The 17608-nt window shown below is 43.5% G+C and overlaps 1 protein-coding gene across 1 annotated transcript in view; it reads left to right on the top strand.

Moving 5' to 3' along the window:
* The first annotated feature begins 10352 nt into the window (after positions 1-10352).
* Positions 10353-17608, top strand: part of LOC138354563 (adhesive plaque matrix protein-like) — a 17012-nt gene continuing 9756 nt past the window's right edge. Inside the window, exons 1-2 of the mRNA XM_069308931.1 lie at positions 10353-10454; positions 11306-11325. Coding sequence (XP_069165032.1) covers positions 10353-10454; positions 11306-11325 — 122 coding nt within the window. The remainder of the gene's footprint in view (positions 10455-11305; positions 11326-17608) is intronic.

Below are 17608 nucleotides of genomic sequence, written 5' to 3'. Positions count from 1 at the left end.
CATAGGACATGAGTAGCTCCTTCTCTATAGTGCTGTAGTTTTGTTGGTGAGGCTTCAGCTTGTAGCTCTAGTAGCTGACTGGTAGGATTTTCCCCTCTACTTCATCAGGACACCCCCCAATGCCGGTACTGCTGGCATCCACATTAAGGATGAAGGGTTGTTTCACATCTGGAGAGGCGAGAATAGGGTTAGTTCACAGCAGAGTTTTCAATTGTTTGAAGGCAATGGATTGTGAGTTGGTCCAAATATATTTCTTTTTAGGGCTGGTAAGATTGATTAATGGTGTGGCAACTATGCTGAAGTTCTTGCAGAACCTACGGTAGTAGGACGCTAGTCCCAAGAATCTCACAGGGTGTTTACGAGAAGTAGGCTGTGGATGATGTAGAATGGCTTGAAGATGTATGTCTAAAGGTGCTAAGCTTCCACTGCCTATAACATGACCAAGGTATTGTACTTTACCTTTAGTAAACGTGGACTTGCCAAATTAATGGCGAGACCAGCCTGGTGAAGCTTGTAGAATAGTCGTTGTAGTTGGTCTAGATGCTCAGCCCACGAGATGGTCGCTTCATCACTGTCTAGGTCGGTATAGGTGTCGTCAAGATCTTGGATGACGAGGTTGACAGCTCACTGGCAAGTAGCTGGGGCATTGCAAAGTCCAAAAATTAAACATTCATACCTAAATAGGTCAAAAGGAGTGGTAAAAGGTGAAATGTCTTTAGCATGCACCATGAGTTTTATTTGGCAGTAGCCCCCTTAAGAGGTCTATTTGAGACAATAAGGTAGTATTACCTACGGCATCTAAGATGTCATCGATACAAGGTAAGGGATAAGAGTCTTTTATGGTAACTGCACTTAACTACCGGTAATCAGTACACAGTCTTATCTTGCCATGAGGTTTGGGAACCGGTATGCATGGTGAAGCCCAAAGAGACTCGTAAGATGTAGCTAATCCATTGCTGAGGAGGTACTTTACTTCTGAGAACATGACTTCTCTCTTCTGTAGACTGATGCGGTAGTAAGGTTGACGGATGAGCATAGTATCAGGGAGCAGCTGGATGTCATGTTACACGAACGTACATTCCTGTGAAGTGTCTTGAAACAGATTTTTCGGGGCAGAGATTAATTTAATCATAGTAGCACTATTATTAGAATGTTGTAGATATTTGGGAAGATCCTTTAAGATCTCACTGTTAGACGTCATGGTCTCTATGGTAATTTTACACTCAGATGGAGAGGTAGCAGGGTATTCATCACTGTTGGGATACCTCTCGGTAAAAGCGGATACGGATAATAGCACTGGTGGAGGATTACCTTGATAGATTTTAAGCAGGTTGACGTGGCAGAATTGTTTTGCAACGCTGGTCGGGAGTCTCTAGAACGTAGTTGTAGTTGTTATTCTTGCATTCTTTGATGCGATAAGGTCCTGAAAATTTACTTTTAAATGGAGAGCTTGAGATAGGAAAATAGGCTAGAACGAAGTCCACTACATTAAACTTTCTTACCTTAGTGTTCTTGTTAAAGTGTGCTCTCATCTTATGTTGGGAGATCAATAAATTATCACTAGCAAACTTATGTAATTGTTCAAGTTTATGTCTTTTAGGAAACTGAGGCACATTAAGGGAATCACTGAAGGTGGTTGACGTTAAGGAATCTTTAAAAGCTTTAGGAGGACCACGACACTTGCGACCGTACAGCATCTCATAACTACATTTTCCAAGGGTCCAAAGGGGGACTCATTAGGAAGACTTCTGAAAATGTACATAAGGAGATGTAATTGCTTATCTCAATCTGAAGCAGGATGATATGGACTAGACAAGACCTGGGTGATGTTAAATTCCTGAAGTTTTTTTTTTTAAATGACTCACTGGTGAAATTAGTTCCAGTCATTTTGTATATCCTTCTGGAAACCATACTGAGTGAAGATCTTCAACAGCTGCTTGATAACTGTAGCAGCCATAATGCTCTTGACGGGAACTGCTATTGGGAACCTAGTGGTAGGACACATTATAGTGATGATGTGCATATTGTCTGCGTGTTTTTTTTTTTTTTTGGTAAGGGCCCAACATAGTCAATTATTAGTTTGGAAAAGGGCTTTGAAGGCACATGAATAGGGATAAGTGGTGCCTTTGGAATATCTACATTTGATTTTCCTGCCAGTAGACAGGTATGACAATTACTAACATACGTGTTAACATCTCGTGCCATGCCTGGGCAAAAATAGTCCTGTAAAAAGGCATTATAAGTTTTGTTCATCCTATAATGAGACATTGGGCCATGAGCTAGTGGTATAATTTCCTTTCTTAAAGAAGTTGGAACCACTAATTGATTCACGTTAGCCCAATCATCCTCTGCCTTGAGTTTACTGGGCATGTATCTACGGTACAATAATTGGTTAGTATTTATATAAAATTCTGGAATGGCATCGGTTTTAATCTGTGCTTAATACAAAAGAGGAGTTAGTGATATAACAGCTCGTTGTAACTTATGGAACTCCGACTGGTTGAGTTTAGGTGGGAGGCCTCTCACGTCTTGAGGGACAGCTGCTGCTACTTGTTGTGGTTGAGTGAATGGAGTGAGGGTAGTCACTAGAACAGGCTGGGAAATGTCTGCTGATTCTTCTGTCATGGTTACTACCTCTTCTGCTTCAAAAGTCATAGCAGGATCTTCTTCCGTGGCTGAGTCACATACCTGGGATTTGTCGCAGATGATTAAATTGGTGGAATCTTGCTGGTTGGCCAAGTCGTTGCCCAGGAGAAGTTGAATTCCTGGCATGGGGAAAGGTTTTTCCCGAATTGCGACTTGGACCTTTCCACGAATGAATGGACACTCCAGGTAGACTGTGGCTAGCGGGTATGGTGTAGTTGCAGTGAGATATCAGTGATCAGGACAGTTTCTCCGGTGTAGGTGACGAGGTGCAGTGGCTTTTAGTAGAATGGACTGCAGCGAAGCTGTGTCCCTCAAGATGCGTATTGGGCTCTTACCCTCGAAATCTCCACTGCTTGTTGAGACAGTTCCTGGATACACATGCCTGTCAAATAAAGTAAGATCACTAATAGGAACATTTACATAGAGTACAGGCTTGGTAGGGTTAGAAGGCTTAGGCTTAGGTGAAACAGTATTAGTGGTTTTATAATTAGGATATGGACACTAGTCAATAAGGTGTCAATAGGTCTTACAGTAACGACAGTGAAGTGCATAGTTAGTGTCTTTACGACTTGCTTTAGGTAAAGCTTGACTGGACCAAGATGTATACTGTAACATGAGTCAAAAGATTTATGAATTAAACTGTAAGTATCAGCTAACTGGGCACACTTACTGAGGTTCGTCTCTTCCTTATCTGCAAGATATAGGCGTATGGGGTTTGGTACTCTGCGGGTAAACTCTTCCATCAGTATTAAATTTACAAGTTCTTGGAATGTGGTCACCTGAGCTGATTCTAACCATTGGAGAAAAGACTTGGTTTTTGTCTGCACATACTCCACGGTGGTTTGAGCCTGAGTTTTGATATAATCCCTGAAGCGTCGTCGGTAGCTCTCAGTGGAAATAGGCGTCAAGGACTGCTTGCTTGAGTACATTTTAAACAGTCTTGGTGGCAAGGGTACTGAGGGTTACAGCAGCTCTTCCTGTAAGGTGTGAGCTGAGAAGTATAGACCACTGATTCCTAGGCCAGAGTAACAAGAGTGGCCAAGGCCTCGAAAGACACACAAAAAATGAATCTACCTCCGCCTCTACAAAAGGCAGCTTCATTTTAATGCAATTTGTAGGGTTAAAATGTACTAGTAAGTTGGCTTCTGTTTCACGGCGCTGAGAGATGTGGGTACTTTCAAGTTCTAACTCCTAACGCCGGAAAGCGAGCGGAGTGTCTGATTTACTTTGTTCCAAGTGTAGTGTGATGTCAACTTCATCTTCCTCTTTCTTGAGTTGAAGCTCTTGAACTAGGCTTTCCAGTCGTTCTACTTCTCGGCGATCTTGCAAGTCAGCTTCTTGTTCTTGACGTTGACGTTGCAGGTCAACTTCTTGTTGCAGGATCTGGAGTCTCTCTTGTTCACATGCACGTTCTAATTCAGCTTTCTGAGTGTAGAGCCGGAGTTGTTTTTGTTCACGCTCACGTTGTAGTTCGGCTTCTTGTTGTTGTAGCTGGCGTTGTTCACGTTCACGGACTAGTGTATCATCTTGTCTCATTTCCAGTTTGCATTCATCGGCAGCAGCTTCTAGTTGTGTTAACTCTATATTTAATGTCATGTATGTGAGTGGTATTATCAGCACCTCTCTGTTGGTCCTGCTGCTCTGGAGTAATAAGATCGTGTTCTGCATGTTAGTCTAGAATAAAGTTATGAAGCTCAGCTTTGGTGACCCCATGGGGAGGTGTGATGTGATACTCAGTGGTGAGAGTTATTAATTCTGCTCTAGTAGCACGAATTAATGTGTGCAGCTCCTCTTGTTGGCACGGAATGCGGCTAACCTAAACTTATTTAATATTATATAAAAGCAAAATATCAATGGAAGAAAAATGCGAGTACCCTGTAGACGAACGAATAGGTGAGGATTACTAGACTGCCTTGTACGTGATGTGACAATATGCACGAGAATGGTTGTTATATAACTGGCAACATTGTAAGTAAGTAATTATCCTGTAAGGCAACAATAATTTAACAAGGTAAATTACTGTACTATATGTGATAACCTGAAATAAAACTAAGTCTTTGACTTTAGTAAGGACTTGCAGAAACAATATAAATGAATGTTTCGAGGTAGTAAAATATAAAGAGGATGTAGGGATGTCTGTACCCTGTACTTTAGTGAGGATGAGGGCAAGAGTTGTCCTACTGGAACTTAGATAATTAATTGCACTTACCATTCCTTGTGCTCTATGATAGAATAGTAAACTCCCTACCTGAGCAGTTAATCATGAACTTTGAACGAAGGCTCAGGGGTGCAGGGAGTGTCACCACTGTGGCGAGAACGGCTCTACACGCACTCAACATATAACACAGTTCTGGCTGCGAAGGATCTCTAGTCCAATACTTCCTCCTAAGTTCATAATGCGAAGTGGAACATAATAGTTCGAAGACAAGTCAAAGTACCAGATAAGTACCCGAGGAGGTGATCTGCCTGAGTGAGTCCTCTCTATTGGGACAAAATGAATGTGGGTAATTAAGATATAACAATAGCTTAGAAGACTAACCATTACGAGCATGAATTTGCACATAAAACATCACGTAATCAAAGTCAATCTAATAAACAGATCACAAATTGCTACACCTGTAAAGTTGATGTGTTCCGTTACCAGTATGTAAATCTCAAAATGAATTCTGTGAAAATGCAAAGTATAACAACTAAATACAACACTAAGCAAAGGTTACTAGGAACAGCTCCTGAGACCAGCTCCTGGTACAGGCCCCCAAATCTATGTGACAGGTTGTGGTATTGCAGGTATACTGAATCAAGATGGTATGGCTTTGTCACACAAATAATAAAAAAAATGCTGCTTTGGCTCTTGCAGTGTGTAAGTCTCAGGTAGAAACAAAAGAAAATCAAATAAATAATTAAAACAATTTACTGAAATATTAATGAACAAAAATGACACCTGAGAACACTTAGCTATCATAACCTTCAAAGGTGAACAAAAAAATATGAAAAATGTAGTATATATAAACTGTGCAAGAAACACAATAAAAATAAGGGATGAGTAAATACTGGTGGGCTGAATACAACCACCATACCACCACAGCATCCGGCACACGACGTAGGCTGGCAGTAGACGACGTTGTGGGAGGCTAAGGTGATTCAAGAGCACTAGGAGAGAGTGATTCCCTAGGGAGGCGGTGCCCTTTATATAATATGGTGGTGATGACTCAGCCAGTGTCAACGCTAGGTGGCAACAAGCGCTGGTAGCAAACTGCTAGTTGGCAGCTGGCGGCCCCTTTGTGTTGAGACTGTACCACTGATAGTTGAAGGCTGCTAACTGCTCATTTGTGAAGGTTAACTACCGGTTAACGGAGGCGCCCTGCTTACCGCCAAGTCGTACCAGGCCGTGCCAGGCCGTGCCAGGCCGTGCCAGGACGTGCCAGGCCGTGCCAGGACGTGCCAGGACGTGCCAGGCCCTACGGGCTACGGAGTGGTGAAGAGGTGGCAAGACTGATGACTCATCTTGGCTGATATAGCAGCCCGTCCTCCAAACAAAGATCCAAAAGTGATTCCATCCACCCGCCAAACCCCCTGTTTATGAATGAAAAGCGGTTTACACACGACTCACAACTGATTTCGTTCGAACACTTCCGGAACAAGTGCTTCACTGACGAGTTTTGTTCGAACCACAACGCTATAAATGCTTCACCCACGTACTACAAATACAAATAATCGCCAACAGAACCTAAACACCTAACCTAACCTAACCTATGCCTATATATACACAATATGCTAATATATTATAATATTAATTTATACTTGAGAAAATTTCCGTTTTGAATGAACAGCATGTTAAAATTTATGAATGCGTCTGTGGGGTTGACCGCTGGGTGTAATGGACTTGAGTCGAGGACGGGTTGGATATAGAGGTGAACTTCCAGTGCTGAGGCATTGAGGGTAAAGGCAGTTCCACTGCTATGTAGGGGATTCACGTGACAATATAATTAAGTAAATTAATATTATTTTGGTTTCAGTCGTGTGACTGATGATCTTAGTGTAACATTAGCAAAATAGATTTTGTGAAGAGATGATGATGATACGGGGAAATTAACTCTGTTTTTTGAAGTAAAGTCATCATTTTCAGTCTCTTATGACTAATGTTATTAATTTATAATGGAGTTAACACAACCAGCGGCAATTTATTTTTGCATGTTACTTTAACAATTTATGGGTGATGGAGTTTTTTCCCACAATGGGGGACCTAAATCATGGAGAGATTGACTGGGAATCCAGAAATCCTTATGGTGGGGAAGATACGTGGGGAGCGAAATTAGTGAAACTTGTATTAAGAAACTTCTTAACACAACATGTAAAGGACACAAGAGAAAGAGGACGAGATGCATCAAGCCTTCTGGACTTATCTTTACCCAGAATGAGGAAGACATTGAGAAGTTAAAGAATGAAATACCACTAGGAGCAAGTGACTATTGTCCTGGTATTCGACTACATAATGGAATTCCCATAACACAAGGAGTCAGGGAAGGGATAGTAGACTATAAAAAAGGAGACTGTATGAAACTAAGAGAATATCTAGGAAGTGAGCAGTGGGAGGAGGAACTTAGAGGAAGACAGTCCAGGAAATGACGGACCAAGTAAAACTGAAGTGCAAACTGGCAGAGGAGAGATTCATATCACCATTAAGGGTAAACAGTAGGAGAGCATATAATAACCATTGGTTCAATAACCAGTGTCAGGAAGCAAAAGCACAAAGCAGGAGGGAGGGGAGGACATACAGAATGCGGCGAAAGATAGACCAACCGGATTAGATGCAACAGGGCCAGGAATGATTACATAAACATAAGGAGATTGGCAGAAAGAAACTATGAAAATGATATTGACTCCAAAGCAAAGACCCAACCGAAACTCCTGCATAGCCATATAAGAAGGAAAATGACAGTGAATGCCCACGTAACCAGGTTACGAAAAAGGGGGGAGGCAGTATACAGAAAATGATGAGGAAATTTGTAAGGAGTTCAATGCCAGCTTCCATGGAGTGCTCACTTCTGAGGCTGGACAGCTCTCAGAGCTAGATGAGGGAGCAGTCCCCTGATCAGAAACTACTAAATATTGAGGTAACAGCAGAGGAAGTAAGAATACAGCCAGCATCACTGGCTGTAACTAAAGCTACTGGGCCAGATAGAGTATCACCATGGATGTTAAAAGAAGCAACACAGGCCCTCAACATATCTCTAGGACTAATATTTAATGCGTCACTTACACTGGGAGTTGCCCCAGCTGCTGGAAGAAGGCAAATGTGGTGCCTATCTACAAGAAAGGAGATAGAGAAGAGGCTCTTAACTACAGACCAGTGTCACTCACAAGCAACCCCTGTAAAGTACTTGAGAGAATTATAAGATTAAGACTAGTTGCACACCTTTAAAGAATTAGGTTTGTAAGTAAACAACAACACGGCTTTAGAAAAGGGAAATCATGCCTGACGAACCTCCTGGAGTTTTATGGTAAAGGTAACGAAAATAAGGCATGACAGAGAAGGATGGGCAGATTGCATACTTCTGGACTGCCAAAAAGCCTTCGATATAATACCACATAGAAGGTTACTATACAAACTTGAGAGGCTGGCGGGACGGGAGTAGACGGAAACGCACTATCATGGGTAAGGAATTATCTAACAGACAGGTGTCAGCGAGTGACAGTGAGAGGCGAAGAGTACGACTGGAGTCTGACAAGCGGGGTGCCTCGAGGGTCGGTGCTGGGACCCATTCTATTCTTCAATTAAGTAAATGACTTGCCTGCAGAAGTTAAGTCTTTAATGTCGATGTTTTCAGGTGATGCAAAACTAATGAGGAATGTTGAGACAGATGAGGATTGCAAGAGTCTCCAGGATGACTTGTACAAGTTGCAGAGCTGGTCCGATAAATGGCTGCTGGAGTTCAACACTAACAAGTGAAAGGTTGCGCCCAAGAAAGATAGTGTAAACTCTGCATTATTCAAACAGTTAACACTGAAAAGTATCACTGAGAGTACTCAGAGTATGGGTAACGATGTGTATCAGTGCTATACCGACGGCTCTGTAGAAGGTGGACGATGTACCGGTTGCGCATGTAATATATTTGAACAATCTTCTCTCGTACATACAGCAATGAAGTGCGTCAATGACTGGGCAAGTACAACTCAAACCGAACTTGCAGGCATATACCTTGCCACTGAAATTTTAAAAGACAAAGGCAGTGGACTTATATACTGTGACTCGCAGAGTGCACTCCTGGCATTGAACGCACATAGTAGTGACACCCAGAAAATAGTCAGTGATATTCGAATGAATGTTTTAGCTGCTAAAGAAAACAGATTTGAAAATAAATTCCTATGGATACCATCACATGTTGGCATCTCAAGGCATGACACTGTTGATATGCTTGCAAAGACAGCCTGTAGAAAACCAGTGGTAGAAATTGATATGGGTGTTACATTAGCACTGACAAAGAGAATACTTAAACAAATATCTAATGAAGATCTCACCGACCTTATAAATTCACAGACCTGAAAGTTGTAGCATTAAATATTATGATAGATATCGTGAGGAGACATTCACATATGGGACTAATAGAACAAGAACCCGGCAATGTGATGTTATAGTGGCCAGAATACGCCTGGGATATAGACGTATCTGGCAGCTTTCTCAAAACCCAAATGTCGAGTACACAATGTGTCAACTTTGTGAAAGAGAAAACATGCACTCTCTTGAACATTATATTGTAGAATGTCCCATACTGACTGACTTTCGCCCTCCTGGACTAAGGTATGCTGAACTCTGTAATTACTATGTGAGTACTGGAACACTTGATGATATATTGAACTTGTACCCAAGATTAACCATGTAATGTATCAACTATAAAATGTATGTATTTGATGTAACTATATAACCTGAGCTTGTGAAAGCACATTAATCATCTTCAGTGATTAAGTGCTTAATTGCACACTAGTTTCTCAGCTATCTCACCCTGTCAGAGTAAGAGAGACAATTGTATGTGAATGCATGTGTGTGTGTATATATGTATGTATATATGTATGTATATGTGTGTGTGTATGTATATGTATGTGTATAAAGTATATATGGAAGCTGATCAGAATTACATTTCACCTTTGTAAATGCACATTGATGACACTATGTAAAAGACACATCTAACACTTTATGTAGGGCATACGTAAATATGTATCTATGTATTTACGTATGTAGGTTAGCTTAGCATTTTAAAAGCACTGATTCACCTTCTGTGGTTGAGTGTTCAATAAACTACTAAACTATATGTTTAACACATCTCTAACCCTGTCCATGGAGGACAGAAGAAAATGTATATATGTTGGTTAGCATTGTAAATGTGTGGCCACGTCTGGGGTAGAAAATAATAATAATAATAATAATAATAATAATAATAATAATAAAAAGTGAAAGGTGATGGAAATGGGAACAGGAGCCAGGAGACCGAAAAGTCAATACACGATGACGGGAAACTACCTTCCTATAACGACTAAAGAAAGAGACCTGTGAGTGGACACAACACCAAACCTAACTCCAGAGGCTCATATAAATATAATAACGTCAGCCGCATACTCTACTCTGGCAAAAGTCAGAACATCCTTCAGAAACGTGAATAAGGAGGCTTTTAGATCTCTTTATACCGCCTATGTGAGGCCAGTCTTAGAGTATGCCGCCCCATCGTGGAGCCGCATCTAAAAGAACACATATGGAAGCTGGAAAAGGTGCAGAAGTTTGCACCGAGACTCGTCCCAAAGCTGCAAAGGATGAGGTACGAAGACAGACTGAAGGAACTAAACCTGAAAACATTGGAAGGGAGGAGGGAGAGGGGAGAAATAATAGACTTATAAAATACTTAGAGGGAATGACCAGGTGGAAACAGAGGAAATGTTTGCAGTGAATATCACTAGAAGAAGGAGGGCTAATAGATATCAATAGATGGAAGCTTGAGACTCAGATGTGTCATAAAGATGTTAGAAAGTTTTCTTTTAGCTTACGGGTAATGAGTAAATAGAATAGCCTAAAGGAACAGATTGTATAGGCTAACTCCATTCATAACTTTAAAAGCAGGTATGATAGAGAAATAGGCCAAGAGTCAATGCATTAAACAAGCAGCGGCTAGAAAAGCGGGTTTCGAGAGCTAGAGCTCGATCCTGTAGGCACAAACAAGTGAGTACAAATAGGCGAGTACATTTATTTCACCGCAATTTTGACGCTATCGACCACAGCATGAACATTCCGGAGGTAATCAATCGACCCAGACCCAGTTATGGACCTAAAAATTGAGACCTGCTCTAGCTTCCCTTTCTGTATCTTCTATATTAGTCTTCTAAGTAGAGGAGCACTGAATACCTTCCAAAAGATCAGAACCTTGATCTTTCAGACTTGAACTTGAAACACCGTGTTCTTTACCTTTTGGATGCTTTGCGAGGTGTTCACAAAGACTAACAAGCTTCAAGTTGGCTTCGACAACATCCTCATCTAGCCCGCTCCACTTAGTTACTACTCTTAGACTTCAAAATTTATTTCTGGCATCCCAATGGTTTGTCTGTGTTCACAGTTTTCAATCATGTCCTTGTTCTACTGTTCCTTATGTTGAACAATGCTTTTTTCCCTTTTTAGCCAATTCCCTTTAATATCTTGTACGTCGTTATTATGTTTCCCCTATTCCTGCTTTCCTCCATTTATGTGAGGTCTAGTTTCCACAGTATTTCTTCATAGCTCGGCCCCCTTAGCTCAAGGACGAGTTTTGATGCATATTTTTTTACTTTTTCTAATTTTGCTTTGTGCTGCTTTTGGTAGAGGTTCCGTGCTGGGGCAGCATACTCAATAATAGGGCTCACAAAGGATGTATATAGAGCTCGCAAGGGATCTTATCTAAATTCCTGAATAATAGCCGAATGTTTACCAGTATGGCATATGCTGCCCTTGTGTGTGTGTACCTCTGGTGATAGATCTCTAGTTATGTCCACTCCTAAGTCTCTCTTTCTTCAGAAGTTGGAAGTTTCCTTCCAATCATCCTGTACTGTATATGAAGTCTTCTTGCTCCATCTTCTATCTAATTATCTTGCATTTGTCAGGGTTAAAGTCTAGTAGCCATTTCTCAGACCATCTCTGGAGACTGTCTAGTTCATCTTGTAATGTACTGCAGTCCTCGTCAGTTTTGATTCGCCTCATTAGCTTAGCATCGTCAGCGAACATGTATAATAACAAGCTTACTTTCTCTGTTAGATCATTTACATACATTAGGAACAGGATGGGCCCCAGTACCGACCCTTGAGGTATACCACTCGTAACCGCTCTCCATTCTGACAGCGCTCCTCTTACTATGACTTTCTGCCGTCTCCCTGATAGGTCCTCCTTCACCGTGTATGTACGTGTACTCACAAAGTTGTTCTTGCGGGAGTTAAGCTTCGGCTCTTTGGTCCCGCTTCTCAACTTTCAATCAACTGGTGTTCAGATTCCTGAGTCTACTGGGCTCTATCATATCTACATTTGAAACTGTGTATAGAATCAGCCTCCATCATATCACTGCCTAATGTATTCCATTTAGTGTTCCCTGACATTGAACAAGTTCTTTCTGACGTCCCTGTGGCTTACACACGTCTGTATTTATTATTTGTGCCTGCAGCATCGAGAAAGGCGGGGTCCAAGAGCTAATAAGCTCTTGAACCCCCGCCTTTCTGACCAATCTATTTTCCTCTGTTATGTCTACTACATTTATCTAACGCACACGCGCGTTCACACACACACACACACACACACACACACACACACACACACACACACACACACACACACACACACACACCTCAAATGAGAAACAAATGGGCAAAGTTTCTTTCACCCTGAATGCCCCTGTTACCTAGCAGTAAATAGGTATCTGGAAGTTAGTCAGCTGTCACGGGCTGCTTCCTGGGGTGTGTCTGTCTGTGGTATGGAAAAAAAAGTAGTTAGTAAACAGTTGATTGACAGTTGAGAGGCGGGCCAAAAGAGCAAAGCTCAACCCCCGCAAACACAACAACGTGAATACACACACACACACACACACACACACACACACACACACACACACACACACACACACACACACACAAGGGAGGGAGGGAGCAGCAGTAGGGAGCAGGAGACCAGATACAAGGTATCATTTGGAAGATGAAATACTTCAAGAGTCGGAGAGAGAGAGAAAGAGAGAAAGAGAGAGAGAGAGAGAGAGAGAGAGAGAGAGAGAGAGAGAGAGAGAGAGAGAGAGAGAGAGAGAGAGACCTGGGGGTTGATATCACCCCAGACCTGTCCCCTGAAACTCATATCAAGAGGATAACATTAGCAGCATATGCCAGGTTGGCTAACATAAGAACGGCCTTTAGAAACTTGTGTAAGGAATCTTTCAGAACATTGTATACCACATATGTCAGACCAATGCTGGAGTATGCGGCTCCAGCATGGAGCCATTATCTAGTCAAGCATAGGACTAAACTGGAAAAGGTTCAATGGTTTGCCACCAGACTAGTACCCGAGCTGAGGGGTATGAGCTACGAGGAGAGACTACGGGAATTAAACCTCACGTCACTGGGAGACAGAAGAGTTAGATGGAACATGATCACCTAATACAAGATTCTCAGAGGAATTGATAGGGTTATCTTGAGATGATTTCGGGGCTTTAGTGTCTCTGCGGCCCGGTCCTCGACCAGGCCTCCACCCCAGGAAGTAGCCCGTGACAGCTGACTAACTCCCAGATACCTATTTACTGCTAGGTAACAGGGGCATCAGGGTGAAAGAAACTCTGCTCATTGTTTCTCGCCGGCGCCTGGGATCGAACCCAGGACCACAGGTTCACGCGTCCAGTATTCTGTCCGCTCAGCCACCAGCTCCCGCTCGGATAGATAAAGACAGACTATTTAACACAAGGGCCACACCCACTAGGGGACACAGGTGGAAATTGAGTGCCCAAATGAGCCATAGAGACGTTAGAAAGAATTTTTTCAGTGTCAGAGTAGTAGACAAATGTAATGCATTAGGAAGTGACGTGGTGGAGGCTGACTCCATACACAGCTTCAAGTGTAGATATGATAGAGCCCAATAGGCTCAGGAATCTCTCTATCAGTTGATTGACGGTTGAGAGGCGGAACCAAAGAGCCAGAGCTCAACCCCCACAAGCACAACTAGGTAAGTACAACTAGGTAAGTACATACAAAAGCCCCAGCATGGAGCCCGTATCTAGTCAAGCACAAGACGAAGCTGGAAAGTTCAGAGGTATACCACTAGGCTAGTCCCAGAGCTAAGAGGCATGAGTTGTGAGGACAGACTACGTGAACTGCACCTCACGTCGCTGGAAGATAGAAGAGCTAGGGGAGACATGATCACCACATACAAAATTCTCAGGGGAATTGACAGGGTGAACAAGGATGGATTATTTAACACGGGTGGCACACGCACAAGGGGACACAGGTGGAAGCTGAGTACCCAAATGAGCCACAGAGATATTATAAAGAACATTTTTAGTGTCAGAGTAGTTAATAAGTGGAATGCATTAGGAAGTGATGTGGTGGAGGCTGACTCTATACACAGTTTCAAATGTAGATATGATAGAGCGCAGTAGGCTCAGGAATCTCTCCATCAGTTGATTGACGGTTGAGAGGCGGAACCAAAGAGCCAAAGCTCAACCCCCGCAACCACAACTAGGTGAGTACACACACACACACACACACACACGCACGCACACGCACGCGCGCGCGCGCACACACACACACACACACACACACACACACACACACACACATACACACACACACACACACACACTCACACACACACACACACACACACACATACACACACACATATGTGTATGTGTGTACTCACCTAGTTGTGCTTGCGGGGATGAGCTTTGGCTCTTTGGTACCGCCTCTGAACTGGTGTGTGTGTATTATTTACTATTTATGTCTGCAGAATCGAGCTATTAGCTCTTGGACCCCGCCTTTCTAACCAATCTATTTTTCCTCTATACCTACTACATATATTTCTCTGTAAATCTACTACATATATTTCTCTCAAACACACACACACACATCCTCAGTAAGCAGCACGTAGCAGCTGTCTAACTCCCAGGTACCTATTCACTGCTAGGGGAACCTGTGTGTGCGTGCGTGTGCGTGCGTGTGTGCGAGTGTGTGAAGGGTTACAGGGGGAGGCGGGCGCCGCCGCCGCTCGTGTTCGGCATTCCTGAGACCGCCGCTCTTGCCATATCGGCGCACTTCATTTCGCGTCATTTTTTTCCTCTCATTTTCATCATTTTATGGTGTTGTGCGTTAATTGTCGCGATGGTCCGGCTGTGACTGACATGAGGCGCGCAGGTCTGCTTCACTTGGGTGCCAGTGCCAGTGAAATAGTTGTAGAGCGGCCTGCACACTGCTAATTGTGACGCTAGTTATACGGTTGTGGAAGCTGCTCCACTGTGGTCCTGGCAGGGCGTCTGAGGCTATTATGGGGAACAGGCTGGTAAGGATAGCTAAGATCATCTCCAACAAGAGGGTCTACACCTCACAAGACGTGGAGCTGGTCTAGGTCCCACTGACAAGGAGGTTGAGTCTGGCTTAGATGTGGGTGCAGGTGGGGGGGGGGGGGGGTGTTTGCCAAGGAGAAGGTTGGGGGTTGGGGTGGTGGTGTCATCTCTGGGGATGGGTGGGCGGGGGTTGGGGGGAGTAGCTAGTGCCGGATATGAAGGGGTTGGCCCACCTCAACCTGTTTTAGGCCTCAGGTGGGTAGTGTTTGTTTGTGCGTTATTTGTGGGTAAGATTGTTTAGTGGTCGTGGGATGGGTGTGGGTAGTTAGTGTCCCTCACCTGGGAGCGTAAGCGACGTACGCAGCTCACCTGTAGGGTCTGTAGCTCTCCGTAGCACAGTCGGTTCCGTTTTCGACTTGAAATCAGTAATCCCGGGTAGGACAAAAATGGTTGGGCACGTTTCTAGTCACGTAATGCTTCTGTTAACTTAGCAATAAATAGGTACCCCAGAGGTTGTTAGCTTGGTGTGGGGCTGCATCCTGGGGCGACCTCCCTATGTGACCATCTTCCCATCATACCCAGGATCAACAACCCTTCACCCCGGTATATATATATATATATATATATATATATATATATATATATATATATATATATATATATATATATATATATATATATATATATATATATATATATATATATATTTATACTTTTTTAAAGTTGTGAGGGTACCACCTCTGGTGCAAGTGTGTAGGGACCCATAGCCTCGGAGAAGAAAATAGAGTATTCAGAGAAGACCTTGTGGATTCTCACTGAATTCTTTAATATTTTCTTCTACCACCCTCATTCTTTTGTATATTTACATATATATTTGTCTTATTTAAATTGTCACGCAAAAGGAGTTACATATTGGGTATTAAGATGATAATCATAAATTGTCGAGTTTCTCCAGCTCCTCAGATGGTGGGCAGGAACCCTGAATGCAGTGTGAATTTCCCCTCTGTATTACCACACTGAGGCGCTGGAAAAGGAAGCTGGCAGCTCTAGGGTCTCGTGTAGTTTCAATTAGCCTAGAACCCAGTTATTAAAAAAAAAAAAAACTGGTGGCACTCTTACCCCCCCCCCCCAGGTGCCGAGTGTCTCAGAAGCAATGAGGACAAAAATCGTAGTGGTGATCCAGTTCTTTGTACTTGCGGGATTTGGCTGATATCCTGTGAGTGGCAGCGCCACCCGGTTGTGCAACACTGAGGTCAATGTAGGTGTTAGCCAGGATTGATATGCTCGTGTAGTCCCATACTAACTGCTTCCAGGGGTTCACTCTGATACCATCTGGACAACCAATAAGAGCATCAGAGTTACAGGGCGTTAGGTAACGGGGCTCTCTTTCAGCTGGGCATCCAGCTGTGGTGAGGCTCCTCTTGATGATGTCGTTAACTTCACTGTGTCTCGAGTGCCATCCCCCTGTGCTTTGACATAGTAGGCCTTGGTGGCCGTACCTGTCGGCCACCACCTCGCCGCAAATATACCTATATTTGGTATGGATTGGGGCGGCAAGGCGGAGAGCCACAGCAATACGGAGGGCGTGTGGTGTGAGATTTTTTTAATTTTGCCCCGAGGGGCGAGTTTATTGGACAGCGCCACTCATCTTGTGAGTGGACATACCGCCATAGCCACTCACAAGATGAGTGGCGCTGCCCAATAAACTCGCCCCTCGGGGCAAAATTTAAAAAATCTCACACCACACGCCCTCCGTATTGCTGTGGCTCTCTGCCTTGCTGCCCCAATCCACACCAGATATAGGTGTGAGATGTGTGCCAGTTGCCGACATTGGGGTTGCTAACAAGAAATCCCCTGCATATGGGGCTGGTACTGCTGTGAGGCGAGCAATGTCATGTGTTGTTGCAGCAGCCAGGCAATACAGAAACTTGGTCTACAATGGGGCCATCCCAGCTGGATTGCTTGTAGGCTTTTGAGGATGGTGGTTGAGATAATGGGCCTCCACGAGAGGCCCACTCGGTGGCACAGCGTATAAAATTAGGATCGTGTACACCTGCCAGCTGATGTAAGTAGGCAGGTAGAATTTCCTTCACAAGGTCGTCGGATGCCGAGGAGGAGGACAGGAAGGCTGGTACAGCCACTTGCGTTGCTGTTCGAACTCCGAGGCCCCCAAATCTTAGAGGAGGAGTGGCTTATTTCCACTACAGGTCACCAAGAGGGAGGTTGAGGGCTTTTTCTAGCATTGATTTCAGTCACAGGTCATACTCACCTAGTTTTTGGCTACTGTAGGATGGTGAACACCTCATAAAGTAGGTTAACCCGGGGGGGGGGGGGGAGGGACAGACATCTGGTGATGAGGTAGAGTGCATCATGAGCATCAGTATCCTCAATCCTCCCATCCATTCTCTTAACGTCTGCGATTT

Source organism: Procambarus clarkii, chromosome 63 (genome assembly GCF_040958095.1).
Source record: "Procambarus clarkii isolate CNS0578487 chromosome 63, FALCON_Pclarkii_2.0, whole genome shotgun sequence".
In the NCBI taxonomy this organism is placed as follows: Eukaryota; Metazoa; Arthropoda; class Malacostraca; order Decapoda; family Cambaridae; genus Procambarus; species Procambarus clarkii.
Note: the sequence above shows the minus strand (reverse complement) of the source record. Positions and strands in the feature narration are given on the sequence as shown.